The following is a 16,160-nucleotide window of genomic DNA, read 5'->3' as shown; positions in this document are numbered from 1 at the left end:
AAATTCTTACATCAGGAGAGCAAACAATGATGATCTTTTGCTTTGTGGTGGCAGTGGTGTTCTGTAAAGAAAGAAACATGTAAGTGTATGGACAAGAGTTTTAGATATTGTGAATGGTCTTAGGAAAGGTCACATCCCAGACACAGTAATCAGAAATATTTGGAAACAGACAGGTGTAGCTTATAAGTAAGGATGTTAACAGCAATTCTTAATTGTAACAAGCCATTTTGATTTGAAAGATTAAGAACTGGGAAGAGAGGTATGTAGAAATATTTTGGAGGGATTGTTTGCTTTTTCTTGGTCTAAAGTATTGTTGAGCTTCAGTGTATGCAGCTGTTTGGATATATTATATAATTAATGCATTCAGCATTTCTAACATCTTTTTTCTTTTTCCATTCTTTTTCGTGGAAAGTTTCAAGAAAATGGGAATTTAGAAACAGTGTGTCACATTTGGATGAGCCTTTCCTGTATAAATTGGACTGGATACAGTAATTAACGATAATAAACTAACATTTCTTTGCTTTATATTAAGAACAGTTTTAGACTACTTTATGTGATGGGTTCTGCAGTGAGTTTGCTAAATAAAGAAAATGAGGTTAAGAAAACTGTTCAGTAGTAGCGCTGTTTAGTAGAGCCATCTTGTGGAAAACCGCTAAAGTTTTTGTTCTGAAGAGTAATGCCAGAACAGCATTTATGGAAATCTAAGTTTAAAAATAAAGATTTAAGTTCAAATAGTTTGAGGTACATAGTCAAGTATTTTAATGCCAGATTTAAGCTTTTGTTGTGAGATTGGGAGGGGGGAACCCAAAACCAAAACGCTACATGTAGTTGTGTGGATGTATATCTAAATAAAATAATCTTAAAGAGTATGTTTATTTTTGTAAAGTATGTAAGCCTGCCTTAATCTATCTTTCTGAGCATTTTTGATTGGTATCTGTGAGTGTAACCACCACCACCAGAACTGAAAAGCCAAAGGTCAACTATGTTCATAGCGGTTACAAAATATTTAACCTGAAATAAAACCAGCCAGTCTTGTTTCACTGCCTGAGCTGATTGAGGTGCAGATAAAAGTGCCTTAATATGAGAAAATGCAAATTAATTAAAAAACTTTCTTGTTTCATAATCAATTTATATAACTGGAAAATACTTTTAATGGAAAAACGTAGTGCTTCTCTCTTAATGTCTCATTCGTCCCCAGAACAGAGCAAAAAAACCCCGAACAAAGACAAACCCCAAAAAATCCTCGTATTGGACTCCTTAGGATTTCTTCTCAACAGGAAAACCAAAATAAGTTTATCTTTGCAGCTTTTCCTTTAAAATCTTTCTTCTGTCTGGAGATCTATGGAACAGAGATGTATGAATATGCTAGAATAGAAGATGAATAGTGATTTTATTCAGTCCTACTTCAGGTCCTATTTCTTAAATAAACGAAGTATTGAAATGTTAGGTGGTTCTTGGATATCTTGGGTAGCACTTAAGGGATGAATGGATTGACCTGGGATTCCTGAGGCTACTGAAGAAATGCTTTAGTCGTTAGGACTGAACTAGACATGATTAGATAGATAGCTTCACTGGAAGTCCATTAAATCTTTTTATATGATCAAGGAATTGGTTTTAAATAAAGTAGTTACAATAAAAATTTTCATGAATTTAATATGCGCGTGCCTTTGCACAGATGAGTTTGAACTGTTGTGAAATCAAAGAATAGACAAAGCTCGAGTTACTGAGACTTGGAGTAGTGTTGAAGTATAGTAGAGTTAGTTGAATCCTTTTAGGCTATTGTAAGAAACTATTACCCATTACTGCAAGTCTTTTGGATTCTACAATATCTTCTATATATCCATCCACTGGTAACATTGGCATATTAATTGTTTTGTAACTGTTATTCTGTCGCAGGTCAGCTTATCACCAGCCAACCTCTTACAGACCAAGATTACTGCTATCTGGAGAGAGAGGTTCGGGTCAGACTTCGCACCTTGCTCCAGCATTATTGCACACTCTTGAAAAATTCTCTGTACACAGGCTAGATCTGCCAGCACTTTATTCAGTCAGTGCCAAAACGCCTGAAGAATCATGTGCACAGGTGACATCTCAGATTCTCTTGTAATGAGTAAATTATGTAGTTCTGGAACAGATTAGTTGCATCAATATAACGGCAGCTAACTGGAATGTAACTTAAAAGCCAGGTTTTCCTAGGCTCCTTCTATTTTCATGTTTAAAAGAAAGGGGTCTCTAGAGGGCAATTGAGATTTCTCTGCTGGCTAGTTACAGTAATTACATTTTTAACTTGCCCCCTCAGTCACATACCTAATGTCAAGTAAACTTAATCTAGGTATTTGGTTCCTGATTTACATTTTACTAGCTTGTGTATGAATTGGTGTGCAGTGGTTCTAGGTTCATTGACTTAATTTCAAATGTTTTAGGATTCACAACAGTTTGTGGTGAATTTAGCATGGATTGCAAAGTAGTTTAATTTTCATCCTGATTGTTCTGTCTTAGCAAGTTTTTAAAACATATATGACAAGCAGTTGTTTTGTAGTCTCCCTAGCGGATTGACATAAAATAATTGAATGATACAGCTAACAGTCACAAACACTTGTTTAGAAAGCCTTTATCATTAGATAATTTTATTTTACTGGAACATTTGTACATAGAATACCACAAACATGAGTAATTTTGTAGTCTATAAGAATTTAATTACTCATAAGTGATAATAACAATTAGTTTCTTAGTTTAAATGCCACTGTTTCTTTTAATTAGATCTTTCGTGAAGCTCGAAGAACAGTACCAAGTATTGTTTACATGCCTCATATTGGTGATTGGTGGGAAGCTGTCAGTGAAACTGTGAGAGCTACTTTTCTAACTTTGCTGCAAGATATACCATCTTTCTCCCCTATATTTCTACTGTCTACCTCTGAGTCCATGTATAGTGAATTGCCTGAAGAGGTAAGTTTATTGCGGAAGGAGGCATTGTTAGGGAGGTATGTGCTCTTCAGAATGTTTTGATCATGTGAAAACATTCTGTTTTCAATGGTTTTCTAACTTAATTTAAAATACGTCAAACTGAAAGTGCAATATTAATTAAATGTTTGTAATTTTCTTTAATGAGGGTTGTACGTCCGTATTACCAATTTTCATAATCTCCGTGCTACTTTGCTGAGAAGACAAAATTGTTCATTTTGTCAATTGTTCATTTTGACAAATTACTTCAGTATAATTAAATGCAGATTTAGTCTAAAGGCCTAACGTTTAGCTTTACGTCTTCTGAGGCTCAGGATGGGGGAGGGGAGTTCCAATTTTTTTCTTCAACATTTTCTTTGATTTCCACACACTACCCGCCCTGCCCCCCCCCCCCCCCCTCCCCCCCGCCTTTTTACTGAAGAAGTGGCTATTTTTAGGATCATGGGATGCTGCAAGTTTAGTTCCTACAGAAAATTCAGTGAGAATTACAAATGTTTGTTTTCCCTAGGCTGTGTACACAGCTTTGGGTAGAGTTTACTATCTTCTACCCTGTGGCTAATTTTGAAAAATTTGTGGCTAGTATTTTAATATGGTCATTAATCATGTATTTTTGAGTTTCAGTTTTCATATGGCTTTTTTTTTTTTTAGGTGAAATGTATTTTCAGAATCCAGTATGAAGAGGTTTTTTATATTCAAAGACCAAGTGAAGAAGACAGATTGCGATTTTTCAAAGGGTTAATTCTTGATGAGGCAGCGATGCCACCACCAAGAAGGAAACAGGCTGGTAAACTAAGTTACAGTAAAACCAATAATAATGTGATCTGAATGTTTTATTTTGTGATTTTCCTTTTTCAAAAGGTGTGGGTAAATGACAGGTACTGTAATTAACATTTGACAGTGTTAATCAGTGCCCAGAATAAATTTCGTGCATTACAGTTGTCAGTTTTGGAAAATGGAGAGCTGTGGGGTTAAGGGTGCAGTGATAGATCGATGAGGCAGATTACATATATAATGAAATTTAGAGTGGCATAATTGCAAGAGCCACTGTGTTGTTAGTATTTCCATTGTCTGACTTCTTTTTTTTTTTCCCTAGCTCTTCGTGCTCTGGAAGTTCTTCCTCTTGCACTGCCGTGTCCTGCCCGTGAGCTGTCAGAAGCAGAAAAGCAGCGAATGGAGGACCAGGAAGAGAACACATTGAGAGAGCTGCGGTTGTTTCTCAGGGATGTTACCAAGAGGCTGGCCACAGACAAACGCTTTAACATCTTCAGCAAACCGGTGGATATTGAAGAGGTCTTGTTTCAGTAATGTGCAAACAATGAAGTTGAAATTATTCAAAAAAGAAATTAAAAAAAGGAAATGGATAAGTTAATAAGAAAAAAGGGATGTTTGATTCCAATCTAAAATGCTGAGTTTTAGCTGGTGAGATAGTCACAGCTGCAAGGAGTTGGAGCATGTTCTTTGGCTATACTGGTGACCTATTGAAAAACCTTGTGCGTTCCTGTGAATTTTATAACTGAAATCAGCGTTTAAAAATGCCATCACTCCTATCCCTACCAGTGCTCCTGAAATATTTGAAACCATAAATATAATTCTTTAATAAAAGCTTTTACAACACTGTAATCATAGGCATGATAATATTGGGAAAGTGATCTGTGTTCTGTAATGTATTCAGCATTAATAGTATTGTTGAATAATTTCAGCAGTAGTGCTTGTGGATGCCATTAATCACAGATGGTAGCACATTATAAGGCATTAACTGGTCGATTATGGAGTGTGCACACCTAACTGATGAGACAGTTTGATCTGCAAATCTATTTTCAGGTGCTGCTATATGAATAGGATTGTGTTCGGTCTGAGATTAGATGCTGGCCTGCTGCAAGCTAATTAAAAAAAATCAGCTTAATTGCTTCTGAAGAGAAGCATCTCTTTTGGAAGACGTTAAAAGATGAATATGGGACATTAGAAGTACAGCACTGTAAAAAGCAGATTTGCCGTGTAAATTCCATGCAGAATGGAACAGGCATCTTTCATGGGCCCTTGCAGTCCTCTCTTAATTTGAGCTTTCTGTAGTGTTTGGTAGCTGACTGTTTTTGAAAGACTGACAAGAGCTTTTTAATGTGGCAGGTTACGGTGTGAGCATGCTCTGAGTAGTACTTTTGTTTTGATTTTTATTATGAAACTGCTTAGGAGGTCCTTTATGGTAGGAACCTGTTCATATTTGTAGTAAAGGCAGTTTCATTACCCAAAGAACTTGCAGTCTAAACTTACGTGAATAAGGGCATGTAAAGAAAGAAGAAATTACTGTCCTTGTTGTGTAGATGGAGAGAATTGAAGTGTGAATTTGTTATTTAAAGACTTGCCAAAACCCCTGCTAATATATCACAGCACTAAAAATTAAATGTAATCCTTTTTGTCCCACTTGGTGCATTTAAGCACAGGACTATCCTTTTCTTTTCTACAGCAGCCTGTCTGCTTGACTTTGTTAGAAAATAGTTAGGTTTGTTCTACTCCTACTCGTGTTGCAGAGAATGCTGCTATGTGGTAAGTCAGGGATTTTCCTGACTAATTCAGCAGCAATGTTTACAGTTTCCAATGAATAGTCTTTCTGATGATGTGCTAACAAGAAAAGGAAGCCTGTGGCTTGGCTTTCCAATCACTGAACCAATTATCATCGTGTTTCCATAGAGGGAGACAAAAAGAGAATTTTTGCAATTTTAATCTTTCATTATAAATTTCGGTGTGTATATTTAAGGAATTAGGCGATAGACTTCTGTCCACTGGAGTAATGCATTAATGTCAGTTTATGTGGTGATATATTTTTGTATGAATGCCTACAGATACATTACTAAAAAAAAATTCTTATGGAGCCATTATGGCTTGATCTGAATATGTATTTAACTCTTCAGTATTTTGGTAGCCACCATCATACGTGGGTGATTTCAAAAGAAGAAACGCCTCCAAGTTTCTGAGGCTGCCAGTATTTTTAATTGTAATCTTAAACACATTGAAACATTCAAGTATAGATTTTTTTTTCCTTGAAGTAAACAACAAATTCATAGATTTTTTTTTTTTTTTGGTGAATGTTGTTATAGCAGCTGTGCTGATGCATTTGACTATCGAGCTTGAGACTCTTACGGTATCATTAATTACATTAAATACTTTTTAGTGTACCCTAGTGGTTGCTAAATCTCCAGTTATGAGCTAAGTTCATAGTAAGCTGTGAACTATGACACAAGGCTTTCTCTTTAGACTGACCTTCTGTACGGTCAGGCTAATGTCTTCAATCGATAAAATCTGACTTTTTTTGTTGAATGAGTGATTGAAGGAACTATTCAATAGAAGGTACTTAAAAAGTGATAATTTGACTATTCAGTTTAATAACAACCTTACCTACAAGGTGAACAAAATATAGCTTCCCTAGTTTTTCCTAGGGTTTTGAGTTAGACCGATTGTTTTTGCCTTTCTAATGCAAGACAGTGTTATAACACTATTAAAAAAAAAAATCAGTCTAAATAAAATTAAAAATTTATGTTAAAATGTTTTGCCTCAAAAATACCATTAAAATAATTTTCAAAGATAAATTGGTGAGCTACTGAAGAAAAAGTAGCCTTGGAAGTCCTGTGTTTTATTTAGTCTGATAAAACTTCTGTTTTCAACATAACATTTTGATTTCTAAAAAAATTTTAGTTAATGTATTAGAGCTAAGCATGTGGAATGAATAAGTATAAAGATGTGAAATTTGCAGTGTTCAAATGGAATGCATATGGTTCTGTGTCAGTTCTGTATGCTCTTTGTTTATAGGTTTCAGATTACCTTGAAGTTATCAAAGAGCCAATGGACCTATCAACAGTAATAACCAAAATTGATAAACACAACTACTTAACAGCCAAGGATTTCCTAACAGATATTGACCTGATCTGCAGCAATGCATTGGAGTACAATCCAGACAAAGATCCTGGAGGTAAGGACCTGCTTTGTTTTGGTCTACCTAAACCGAAAAGCCTGGTATTTAATCACGTATTTGGTTACTACTCGGGCATTTAAACAAACTGTATGCCGTGTGATAATTAGGATAAATAAGCAAGTCCTAAGGGTCTGTGCTTTTAGTATTCTGAGGCATGTGGTGCACTGGGGGACATTATAAGAGCAGAAGAACTACAGCATTCAGAGTTGCTTTCTAATAAATTACGTTTTGTAGTTCCTTTTCCAATTTGATAGCTCCTTTTCAGTGAATAGACTTTGTATATGCAACAAAACCCCAATGTAATTTGGAGAGCTCTGTAGAGAATCCTGCGTGCAATCTGGCAGTGGCCTGCTTTATTTCCACGTCGGCTTAGAGCATGAAATTCACACACAGAAATTAAGAACTATGTATTTGGGGATAGAAATAAAACAGGATAAATCATCAGGCAAGGAAGTCAGTTACAGCTGATTAAGAGAGATTAGAAGGTATTGTCTTGACAAAGTGTGATGGGATGCTTTCAATTAAAACGGAATTTGTAGACTGAAATGCATGTAAAAGCTGTTCATGCTCAAAACTAAGGAAAGAACATCTTGTGTACTCTTTGCTAGTGCCGCCTTACAGTGTACATTTCCAAAAGAAGACCTTTCAATTGGCAGCATCGAGAATTATCAATAAAACAAGAATAAAGTACCCTTTTAATGTAGGTGTATTTAAAATGTGTGGTACTTGGAAGTCTGGATCCATCTACAAATGTAGTCCAAGGTGTTAAAAAGTTTTGTATTGAATCTTGTGAAATCATTTTACTGGGTTAAAGCCTGATTTTTCTGTACTTTTCTTGCTTCTCAAATTTCTGATTTTCTTGTGGTGTGTGCAAATGTCTCATGTGTGGACTGGATACAGTATAGTTTGGTCAGGTAGTTATGCTTGTTTTTCACATTTGCCTTTTGAACCCATTGCTGGTTCATGGTTTGTATCTGTGGAAAATAAACTTTTATTTCTTAAATTTATGATGCATTTTGTTTTACAACTAAAAAAAATACATTGATAAAATAAGCAAAAGATTTTCTGTCTTCTTGATAACACACTTCTGAGGACTTCTAATATGTAGTTGATGTGAACAAATCAAAGCCTTGATGGACACTTGGGGTTTGGGAGTGTCTCTAAAGAGCGCCTGTTTAAAAGATGAGGACTATGAGACATACCTCCTGCATGCGACTGTCATATGTTTGTGACTTAGTGATGGGCTTTGGGAAAAATTTGCATTAATATACACCGTTTGTTCTCACTTTTAGGCCATTTTGGTCTGTGGGTTTGGTTGTTTAATTCTAGGTAATGTAGTCTGAAGAGGTTCTTTTAAGTTTTAGAGCAGGTGTTACAGGACTACAGATGGCTAAGGTCAGATCTACTCAGTATCATAATACAAGTTGCAGGTTCAAGTGTGGCAGAAACATAAAATAACAAAGACAGCTTGGGAAACATTTAGTGGCAGTTTTCATTGAACTTGTCCAAAGAGAAGGAGTCTTAAGAAATCTACTTAGGGAACCAAAATAGGGATATTTTTTATTTTCCTTGCCATCGGGACTGAGCTGGGAGAAATGGATCTGGCTATTTCTAGGTTAAGTTTTGGATTGGAGTTTCACATCAAGTAGGCAGTGAAAGATAGTTCTGTCCTCTATGTTGTCAATAATTGATGATGTATCGCTCTTCTGGCATGCAAGATTTCTTGAGCTGTTGTGTGCATACACTGCTGAAACAGCACATCATGTCTGTGTATGTAAGCATTACATGCATTCAGATGCATTGACTAACCTATAAATGCTCATGTTCTTTAAAGCTGGGCATATATGCTTGCTTCTGCTTCATGACTGAATTTGCAGAATAATAATAATACTGTAACTGCTTCTATCCTGTTGCTCAGTTGAAGAGGCAATAGGAGTACCAGCTGGTTTTATATGCAGTACAGATATTCAAAACTGGCTGCTTTTTTTTGTTTTTTTCCCTGGTACTTTGCTATAAGATTTCAGATAGGTTACACAGTAAGATTGTGGTGTGTGGGGTGGTTTTTTTTTTTTTTTTCCTTTCCCTCCATTGTTTGACCAGAAAATGTTCTTAAAGGCATGGAAGCATAACCATTGTGTGTTAGATATAATAGTATTTGCCTCTTTGAAGCACTATCTATTGGAAAGTCTTGCGCATCACAGGATAAGAGGAAAGTAGTAGTTGAGTCAAATACTCTTGATTTGATTTTTCTTTGGGTTTTTTTCTTCTTTTTTCCCTTTTTTTCTTTTGTGAGGGCATCTTAAACTTTATTATCTGACCAACTTTTTAAGGTCTAATACTGAAAAATTACATCTGCAAAAATGCAGTGTATTTTTTGTGATTATAAAATACAATGCTTCACAGATATGTAAGGGTAAATATTTCTAGTTTGTGGTTAATTTAAGTGGTGGTGAATTTCCCCAGAAAACATATGTAGGACTTGTGAGCTGGATACTGGATATTCTTTTTCACTCAACAGTTTTTCCACCTGTAAAATTTGCTGTTCCTAGAATTATAAACCTTGTTTAATAAATGGTCACTGATATTCTTAATTGTTGTCTTTAGTGATTACTAAAACAGATTAAATCTGGTAGTTGTGTAATATGTTGTAGACATTAATGTTGATGTTTGCTGCTGAAGTACCTCCATCAGCCAGAAAAATTAATTCAGTATGGATGAATTGACAAATTAAATATGTCTGTACTAAAAGCAAACAATGAGTGTTGTAGGTTGCATTGTAAAGCAACATTCTAGACGTCAATCTCCACATATGGGCTTACTTATTAAGTTACAATAACTTTTCAAAATTCAACAGTGTTGGCATAATTTCTTTTGTGTATTTCAAAGGTATGGGAACTGGTCTTCTTTGAAAAAAATGTTTTTTCATGAGTCATTTCAGCTTCCAGTGTGGGCAATATTTTTTTGTCCTGTTCCCCAAATAGAGATGAAAATGTAGCAAACTCAAAGCTTATTTCTTGCTGTTCTTCTCAATGGATTAAAATGAGAAATAGCTATTCAATATAAGCGATAAGGTAATCTGTTTTAGCACAATTTTGAATTTTCTAGCAGTTGTTAAATAAAAACTAAGCAATAATTGAAGGTTAAAAAAACCAGCAGGGGATGAATATAAGCAAGCCAGGTCTACCTTACAGATTCAGGAGACATCTAGTAAGATTTTGCAGGGAGTGTAATTGTATGAATGTTCCTAGACCCCAGTGGGTAAATTAATTCCTGGACAAGTCTCTTGTTACTTTTGGGCCTCTCTGCACTGTACTCTGTTATACTGTGTAGTTCTGCCTGTAGAAACTAGTACACTTGCTGATTCTAGCAAGTTTCTAAGGATTTCAGGTTGATTTAGGTGTGTTCATCATTCACTGTTTGCATTTGTTTATAAATGCCACTATTGATTAAAGTAACAATTTGTACTTCTGAAAACTGCTATATGTCTTAAATAGCTGAGTTGTGAATTTTGAGTGTGCTATGGTATTGATCCATCTACATTTTCATACATTTATACTGTTTCCCAGTTACTTCTGTTTATATCAGTGTTGTAATATACAATACAGATCAACAATTAATGTAATTGTGATAAAATTAACAAGTGTGCTGTCCTATTTTCTAGATAAAATAATTAGACATAGAGCTTGTACTTTGAAGGACACCGCTCATGCTATCATTGCTGCTGAATTGGATCCAGAATTTAATAAGATGTGTGAAGAAATCAAGGAAGCAAGAAGAAAAAGAGGTATGTTTAACCTCATTTATTGTAACATATATGGGATAGAAAACAGAATTTACAAATGTCCATATAAAAATTCAAGATGAAATATAGAATGCCTGTCAGATTCACGCAGTGCATGTTAAAGGACGACTGAGCTTGAAACTTGTCTACTTTTTCCAACTATGTGAGCTCGTCCAGTAAGGCACCATCCTTTACAAAAGAAGGATGCATTGCCTGTTGGTACAAAAAGTATTGTAGAACATGGAGAACAGATAAATGTTGGGATTGCTGTGCTAACTGAAGATGTAGTGAAGTCAGAGCTGTATTCTAAAAATGCCATGTAGTGCAGTGTAATAACAATTATGATTAGGGAGAATGGCATTTAAAGCGGTGGATTTTCAGTTCTTCTTGGTGTGTGCACAAGTGTTAATGGTTTGATTAAGAAACAACTATTACATCCACATTGAGGGAAGTGTGATGTTGACATTCTGATAGTCCAGAATCAGGAAATACAGTCCCCTACACTGGAGGACATCACTGACTTAGTTTTTGTTTAAATTAGTGTAGTTATTTTAAACTTGTAGTTCATAGACCCCCAAGTCTGTGGACAGCTTCTAAAGTGACCAGAAAAGGTAAACAAAAGCCCAAACATATTCCCAGTACGGGAACAGGGCTCTGTTTACATGAAAGATTCTGTACTTCCATGGAAAATTTTTCAAGTTCTGAAAATTGAAAAAGGTTGAAAACCACTGAACTATAACGTTAGAACAAAATTTCATGCTGATTTGGGAATTACTGATTTCAGTAATTCCAGTTTTGCCTTGGCAAGTTGTTGCCTGCTTTGCCTTGTGCTTTGGTAAAAAGTTGCATTACTTGATTTCTAGGTGGAATTTGTCTGGTCTTGTAGCTGCTGGTTCTTGAAATACTTCTATCGATAGATAGAAGACCCTTTATTAATAAATTTCTTTGAACTATGCAAGTATCTGTAGGCTTTCTCTTCAGGTTTAAATGGATATAGTTCTTTTTATTTTCTCATTCAGTCATGCATTTTTTTGTCTAATTCTGTACAAGCTTCCAATGTGTGTCTTGAATTGTGGATAAGAGAACCATTTGTAATTCACTGTGATTGTAAAATAGAACTAATACAATGCCTTCATTTCTCCTCTGTACTTTTCTATTAGAAATATAAGAATATTCACAATTCTGGCCTTAGTGTCATGCTGTGAGCTATGCTCAGTTAATTATCCATTATGAGTCCCCCATGATTGTTAAAGGTTATTGCTTCCGAGGTTAAAGTAGCAGTTTGTAAGAGCTCTTTTGTTACAGAGAGTGACTGTATAGCTTGTAAGTCCCTCCTTGCAAGTCTCCCAAGAGCTAACTGGAATGCTGCCCTTCTTTTTGTGGCAGTGACCAAGTAATATATATTTCTGGGGGCAAAACCTGCAGACCCTATTGAAAGAGGTGGGTTTTCAGAAGTCATCGTTAAGGCTGATGGTGTCATGCAATGAGCTTTTTAATCAGAAAAAGAAGATACTGTTGGAGTCAGATGCTGGTTAGTGGACCTTCAGGTATAGGTAGGTGACTACTAGTACTGGTTGTTTGAGAGTGACAACAGCTCACATACAACGATGGACAGGTTTCAAAGTGCATTCTGTGCATTGACATGGAAACTCCTACACTGTCACAAATACCTGCAAGCCACATTTCAAAGATGCTCATGCTTTTGGACCACGTTGTTGTGGTTTCAAGAACAAATGAGTTCTGCAATTGGTCCAGCTGTAGAGTGTGGAAGGCTAAGATCACTTACTGGATTAGCAAGGACAGAAGATTTGGAATGCATGGCAGAAGCTGTGTTAGATTAACTAGTTATGAACGAAGGAAAAATTATCAAGCTCTTGAGGTCTGAGGAAACATCATGCTGTAAAGCAAGCACAAGAGGTTGTCCTATCCCTGGATCAGAAGTTGTGTCAAAGATGGTGGTATAGAACATCAAGAAGACAACACTTCAGGCCACGTAGTCTTGGCACTGGTAATTTAATGAATGGAATGGATGTGAATGCTGATCAACCTTGCCGTTACTCCTGTTTTGCTCTACAAATTATGCTCAGCAAGACAGCAGATCAGTGAAATCACAGCGCATCTGCTGGTCTAGACTTTGACATGTACCTGTTTTGGAACATTTTGGACAAGGGATGACAAAGGCATATACTTGCATTTTCTTCTTTTGATTGGATGTCCACAAGATTATTAAGGGATTTCTGGTTTCTTCTTTGGATTGATTACCAGATGGTCAGGTATAGAAATGACCCTCAGATCCTCCTTCTTCCCCTCTGCTTCATAATAAGAGTAAGTTTTGAAATAATGGATTGTTTCAATGAGGAAATACTTGAGAAAAACCGCATAAACAATATAAGCTATGTCTTTTGCTGTCCAAAAGCTTTGTGCAACTGGTTTCTTCAAGGGTTGTTGCTTATACCAGGCTTTTTGCTTGAGTGGAGCTACCTGAGGAAATCATGCTGAATCGAGCAGCCAGCCTTGTTGCCTGACTAGTGTATGAGTGGTGGGGAATTGAACCCTTAAGTACTGCTTCTTAATATCCACAAGAGATGTCCAAGAAAGGCCTTAAATGAATGTTGAGACTGAAGTCACAGTGAGTGTGCTGCACTGTCTGATGCAGACTCTTTTTTCAGCTCAGAGTACCCTAAACTGCTGTCTTCATCTTGCTTTAAACGTGCCAGACAGTCTGATGGGGAAAAAGAAAAAAAAAAAACCAAACATTCAGTGTTCACGTTTCTCTGTGTATATTTCTGGACTCATCTTGATAAAGCATCCTACCATCAAGCCTTACCAGAGTTAAAATTCTTAGCTTGCCACAGGACTCTTGTGAAAGAAGGGCAATAATGCAAACACTGGACTGTGGAGAAAAGAAAGTCCAGCTTTATCATGTGAATCTACTAGCGGTTCTTGGGCTGAATATAAAACTTGTACAAATACTTCTTCCTCAGAAGAGGGCATGGTAGCGTTGCAGTCACAGATTGAGTCAAAATGGGTGGCTGTGGCCATCAGAAAGGAAATTTGTCTTCTGACAAAAAGAACATGCCCCGTGCTTAGTTAGATCTTGGCCAACATTATCATGGCTACATTTGGAGAGACTTCAACATTCAACATGAGATTTGGATGGAATCGAGCAAGCTGATCTGCATGAGGCTTCTAATAGATTCTCTGGAAATGTTATCAAGTGTTTCTGTCTGGAATCACAGAGGAGTTTGGAAGGCAAGTGACACATACTGTCGGCTTTTTAATCTTTACCCAGTTAAAAAGACATTGATTTTCTGAATTGTACCATGTATTAGCTCTTAATTTATTTCCAGGATACCGAAGGTGAGGGTTAAGGCTAAAAAGCTGCATATCCATTTTCTTCACAATTCTCTTGGCAAGTTATTTAGCAATCTTACATAGTTTTAAAATGAAAGGTATTTTCTACATCACTTTCTTTTCCCACAACTTTTCTGGTTTTTTTGACAGATCTGCCATTTTTATTTAGCACTGAGACTGGTGACCAATCTCAAAAAAAATACTGCAGTGTAGCAGAATAATAAACTGTATAATAAAATTAGTGTCTGGAAGTTAAACTAGAATTTCTTGTTCTTGTAGTACTGAAATGAGGTGCTGTCGTTGAAAGACTAAATCTAGGGATAACAGTTCTAAGCTGGTAAATTACAAAAATAAATATATATACTAGATTATCAGAACGTGCAGCTTCTTTTTGAAACCAGCAGATAGCAAGGTAGAAGTGGTAGATGCTTCGAGTAATGAAATATGCTTGATATGCAGTTGAAAATACTTGTAATAGTACCTAGAAACTTATGCTGTAACTATTAACTGTTAGGTGAGAGTTCCTTTGTGAATCTTTTAATTTCTGCATCCATCAGTTTTAGAGCTTCTTGTCAGCTCTTGATCACTTGGTTCTAGTTACTATTGGAGACATGGTATGACATTTTGAACACTGTTGTAGTGGATAGATAGGAAATTCTAATTCACAAATATGAAACTTCAGAGATTTGTTTCTGTCTTTAAAATGTGCTTACCCAGTATGAAAGTTTGCATTTTTAGAATTTAATTAAAACCCCTGTGAAATAGTAGAAGCTATGAGAGGAACATTATATTACAGAAAGCAAACCAGACTTTTTGTTAGAAGCAGAATTGCATTTATCTTAATCCAAGAGCTCATATTCACTCTGAAATGGATCCATCTTACATAACATAGATCATGGTGACAATACAAGGTTTTTATTCAGATACTCAATATGGCATACAATGCCATTATAAATTGCCACTTATTTTAAATCATCTGCTTAAAATTAGGAAAAATTGAAACTGTCAATAAGAATGTGCTTTATTGAGGATATACGGATAGGAGAGTGCAATCTTTGGGGACCCAAGTGTGAGAGACAGTTGTATTTTTCTAAGCTGTCAGAGATGACAGTTTTAAGACCATGCAACCAGTAAGTTATTTTGTCAGTAGGAAACAAATATTTTTTTATTCTAACCTTTGTTTTGAATGTCCAGCTAAATATTAATTGATGTGTTCTTATTGCAGCATCGTATTCCAAGTTTCTTCCAAAATTAGTTTTATGCAGCTTGGTTTATTTAAATAGGTATGGTTATTTTCTGTATGCAGGTTTATCAGTAACAGCAGAACAAATAAATCCTCATGGTTCTACTGTACGGAAAACAGAAACTAGAGTTGAAGAGGCTTTTCGGAACAAACAAAAACCCACAATGGCAGTATGGCCCAACTCTGCGAATAAATGTGCATGTGAGTACCTTGGGTGGTAATTGTGCAAAATTAGAGATACTTCCAATGGCAGACATTTCAAATGTGTCTCTACTGCTGTTTACGATTTCTTTCCAGAAGTTATTTTAGGCATGAAATGCATGGAACTTTAGGAAATACTCTTTTTCTGACTACATGAAATCTCTGCCCAAGAAGTTGTAAAGAAGCAGGATTTCTGTTTTTGTGATAAGGAATAACTGTTTTCTAATGTAATATTAGTATTTTATTTTTCTTTGTAAAAGACTACTTTCCATGTAAGACAACTCTGATCTGATGAGAAGATCCCTTTCATCCATTTGAGTGTTAAGATTTGTTTACTCTGTGTATTCACAGGTACATACCTACATGCTGCTTCATACTCTCTCACATACATTATAGTTACGAACTTCCTGTCTTCAATATATACAGTATCATGCTAAGAGTCAGAAGAGAGTTCACAAATTTAACTGTATTTTCCCTTACGGCACCTGGTTTTCAATAGTCAGTACCCATTACTGGAGGATGTTAAGATACTCTTGCTGCAGCCTACTGGGTTAGTCCAATGAAGTGATCAAAATATATAGAATTGTGAGGAGTGACTGTGGTGTAGGTAATCAGAGGCAATGCTAATTATTTTCAAGAGGTAAGTTGATTAGAAC

The 16,160-nt window shown here is 35.8% G+C and overlaps 1 protein-coding gene across 6 annotated transcripts in view; it reads left to right on the top strand.

The window, feature by feature from the left end:
* ATAD2B (ATPase family AAA domain containing 2B) overlaps positions 1-16,160 on the top strand; it is a 78,818-nt gene that overhangs the window by 41,862 nt on the left and 20,796 nt on the right. For 4 of the 6 annotated variants that reach the window (XM_074820140.1, XM_074820139.1, XM_074820142.1 and 1 more), the window contains 7 exons: positions 1,897-2,083; positions 2,761-2,946; positions 3,610-3,745; positions 4,055-4,251; positions 6,763-6,922; positions 10,587-10,709; positions 15,367-15,504. In XM_074820140.1, the coding sequence (XP_074676241.1) occupies positions 1,897-2,083; positions 2,761-2,946; positions 3,610-3,745; positions 4,055-4,251; positions 6,763-6,922; positions 10,587-10,709; positions 15,367-15,504 (1,127 nt within the window). The remainder of the gene's footprint in view (positions 1-1,896; positions 2,084-2,760; positions 2,947-3,609; positions 3,746-4,054; positions 4,252-6,762; positions 6,923-10,586; positions 10,710-15,366; positions 15,505-16,160) is intronic. The other 2 variants (XM_074820141.1, XM_074820144.1) reach the window with 2 other exon arrangements.

The sequence above is a fragment of the Strix aluco genome, chromosome 3 (assembly GCF_031877795.1).
Source record: "Strix aluco isolate bStrAlu1 chromosome 3, bStrAlu1.hap1, whole genome shotgun sequence".
Taxonomy (NCBI): domain Eukaryota; kingdom Metazoa; phylum Chordata; class Aves; order Strigiformes; family Strigidae; genus Strix; species Strix aluco.
Note: the sequence above shows the minus strand (reverse complement) of the source record. Positions and strands in the feature narration are given on the sequence as shown.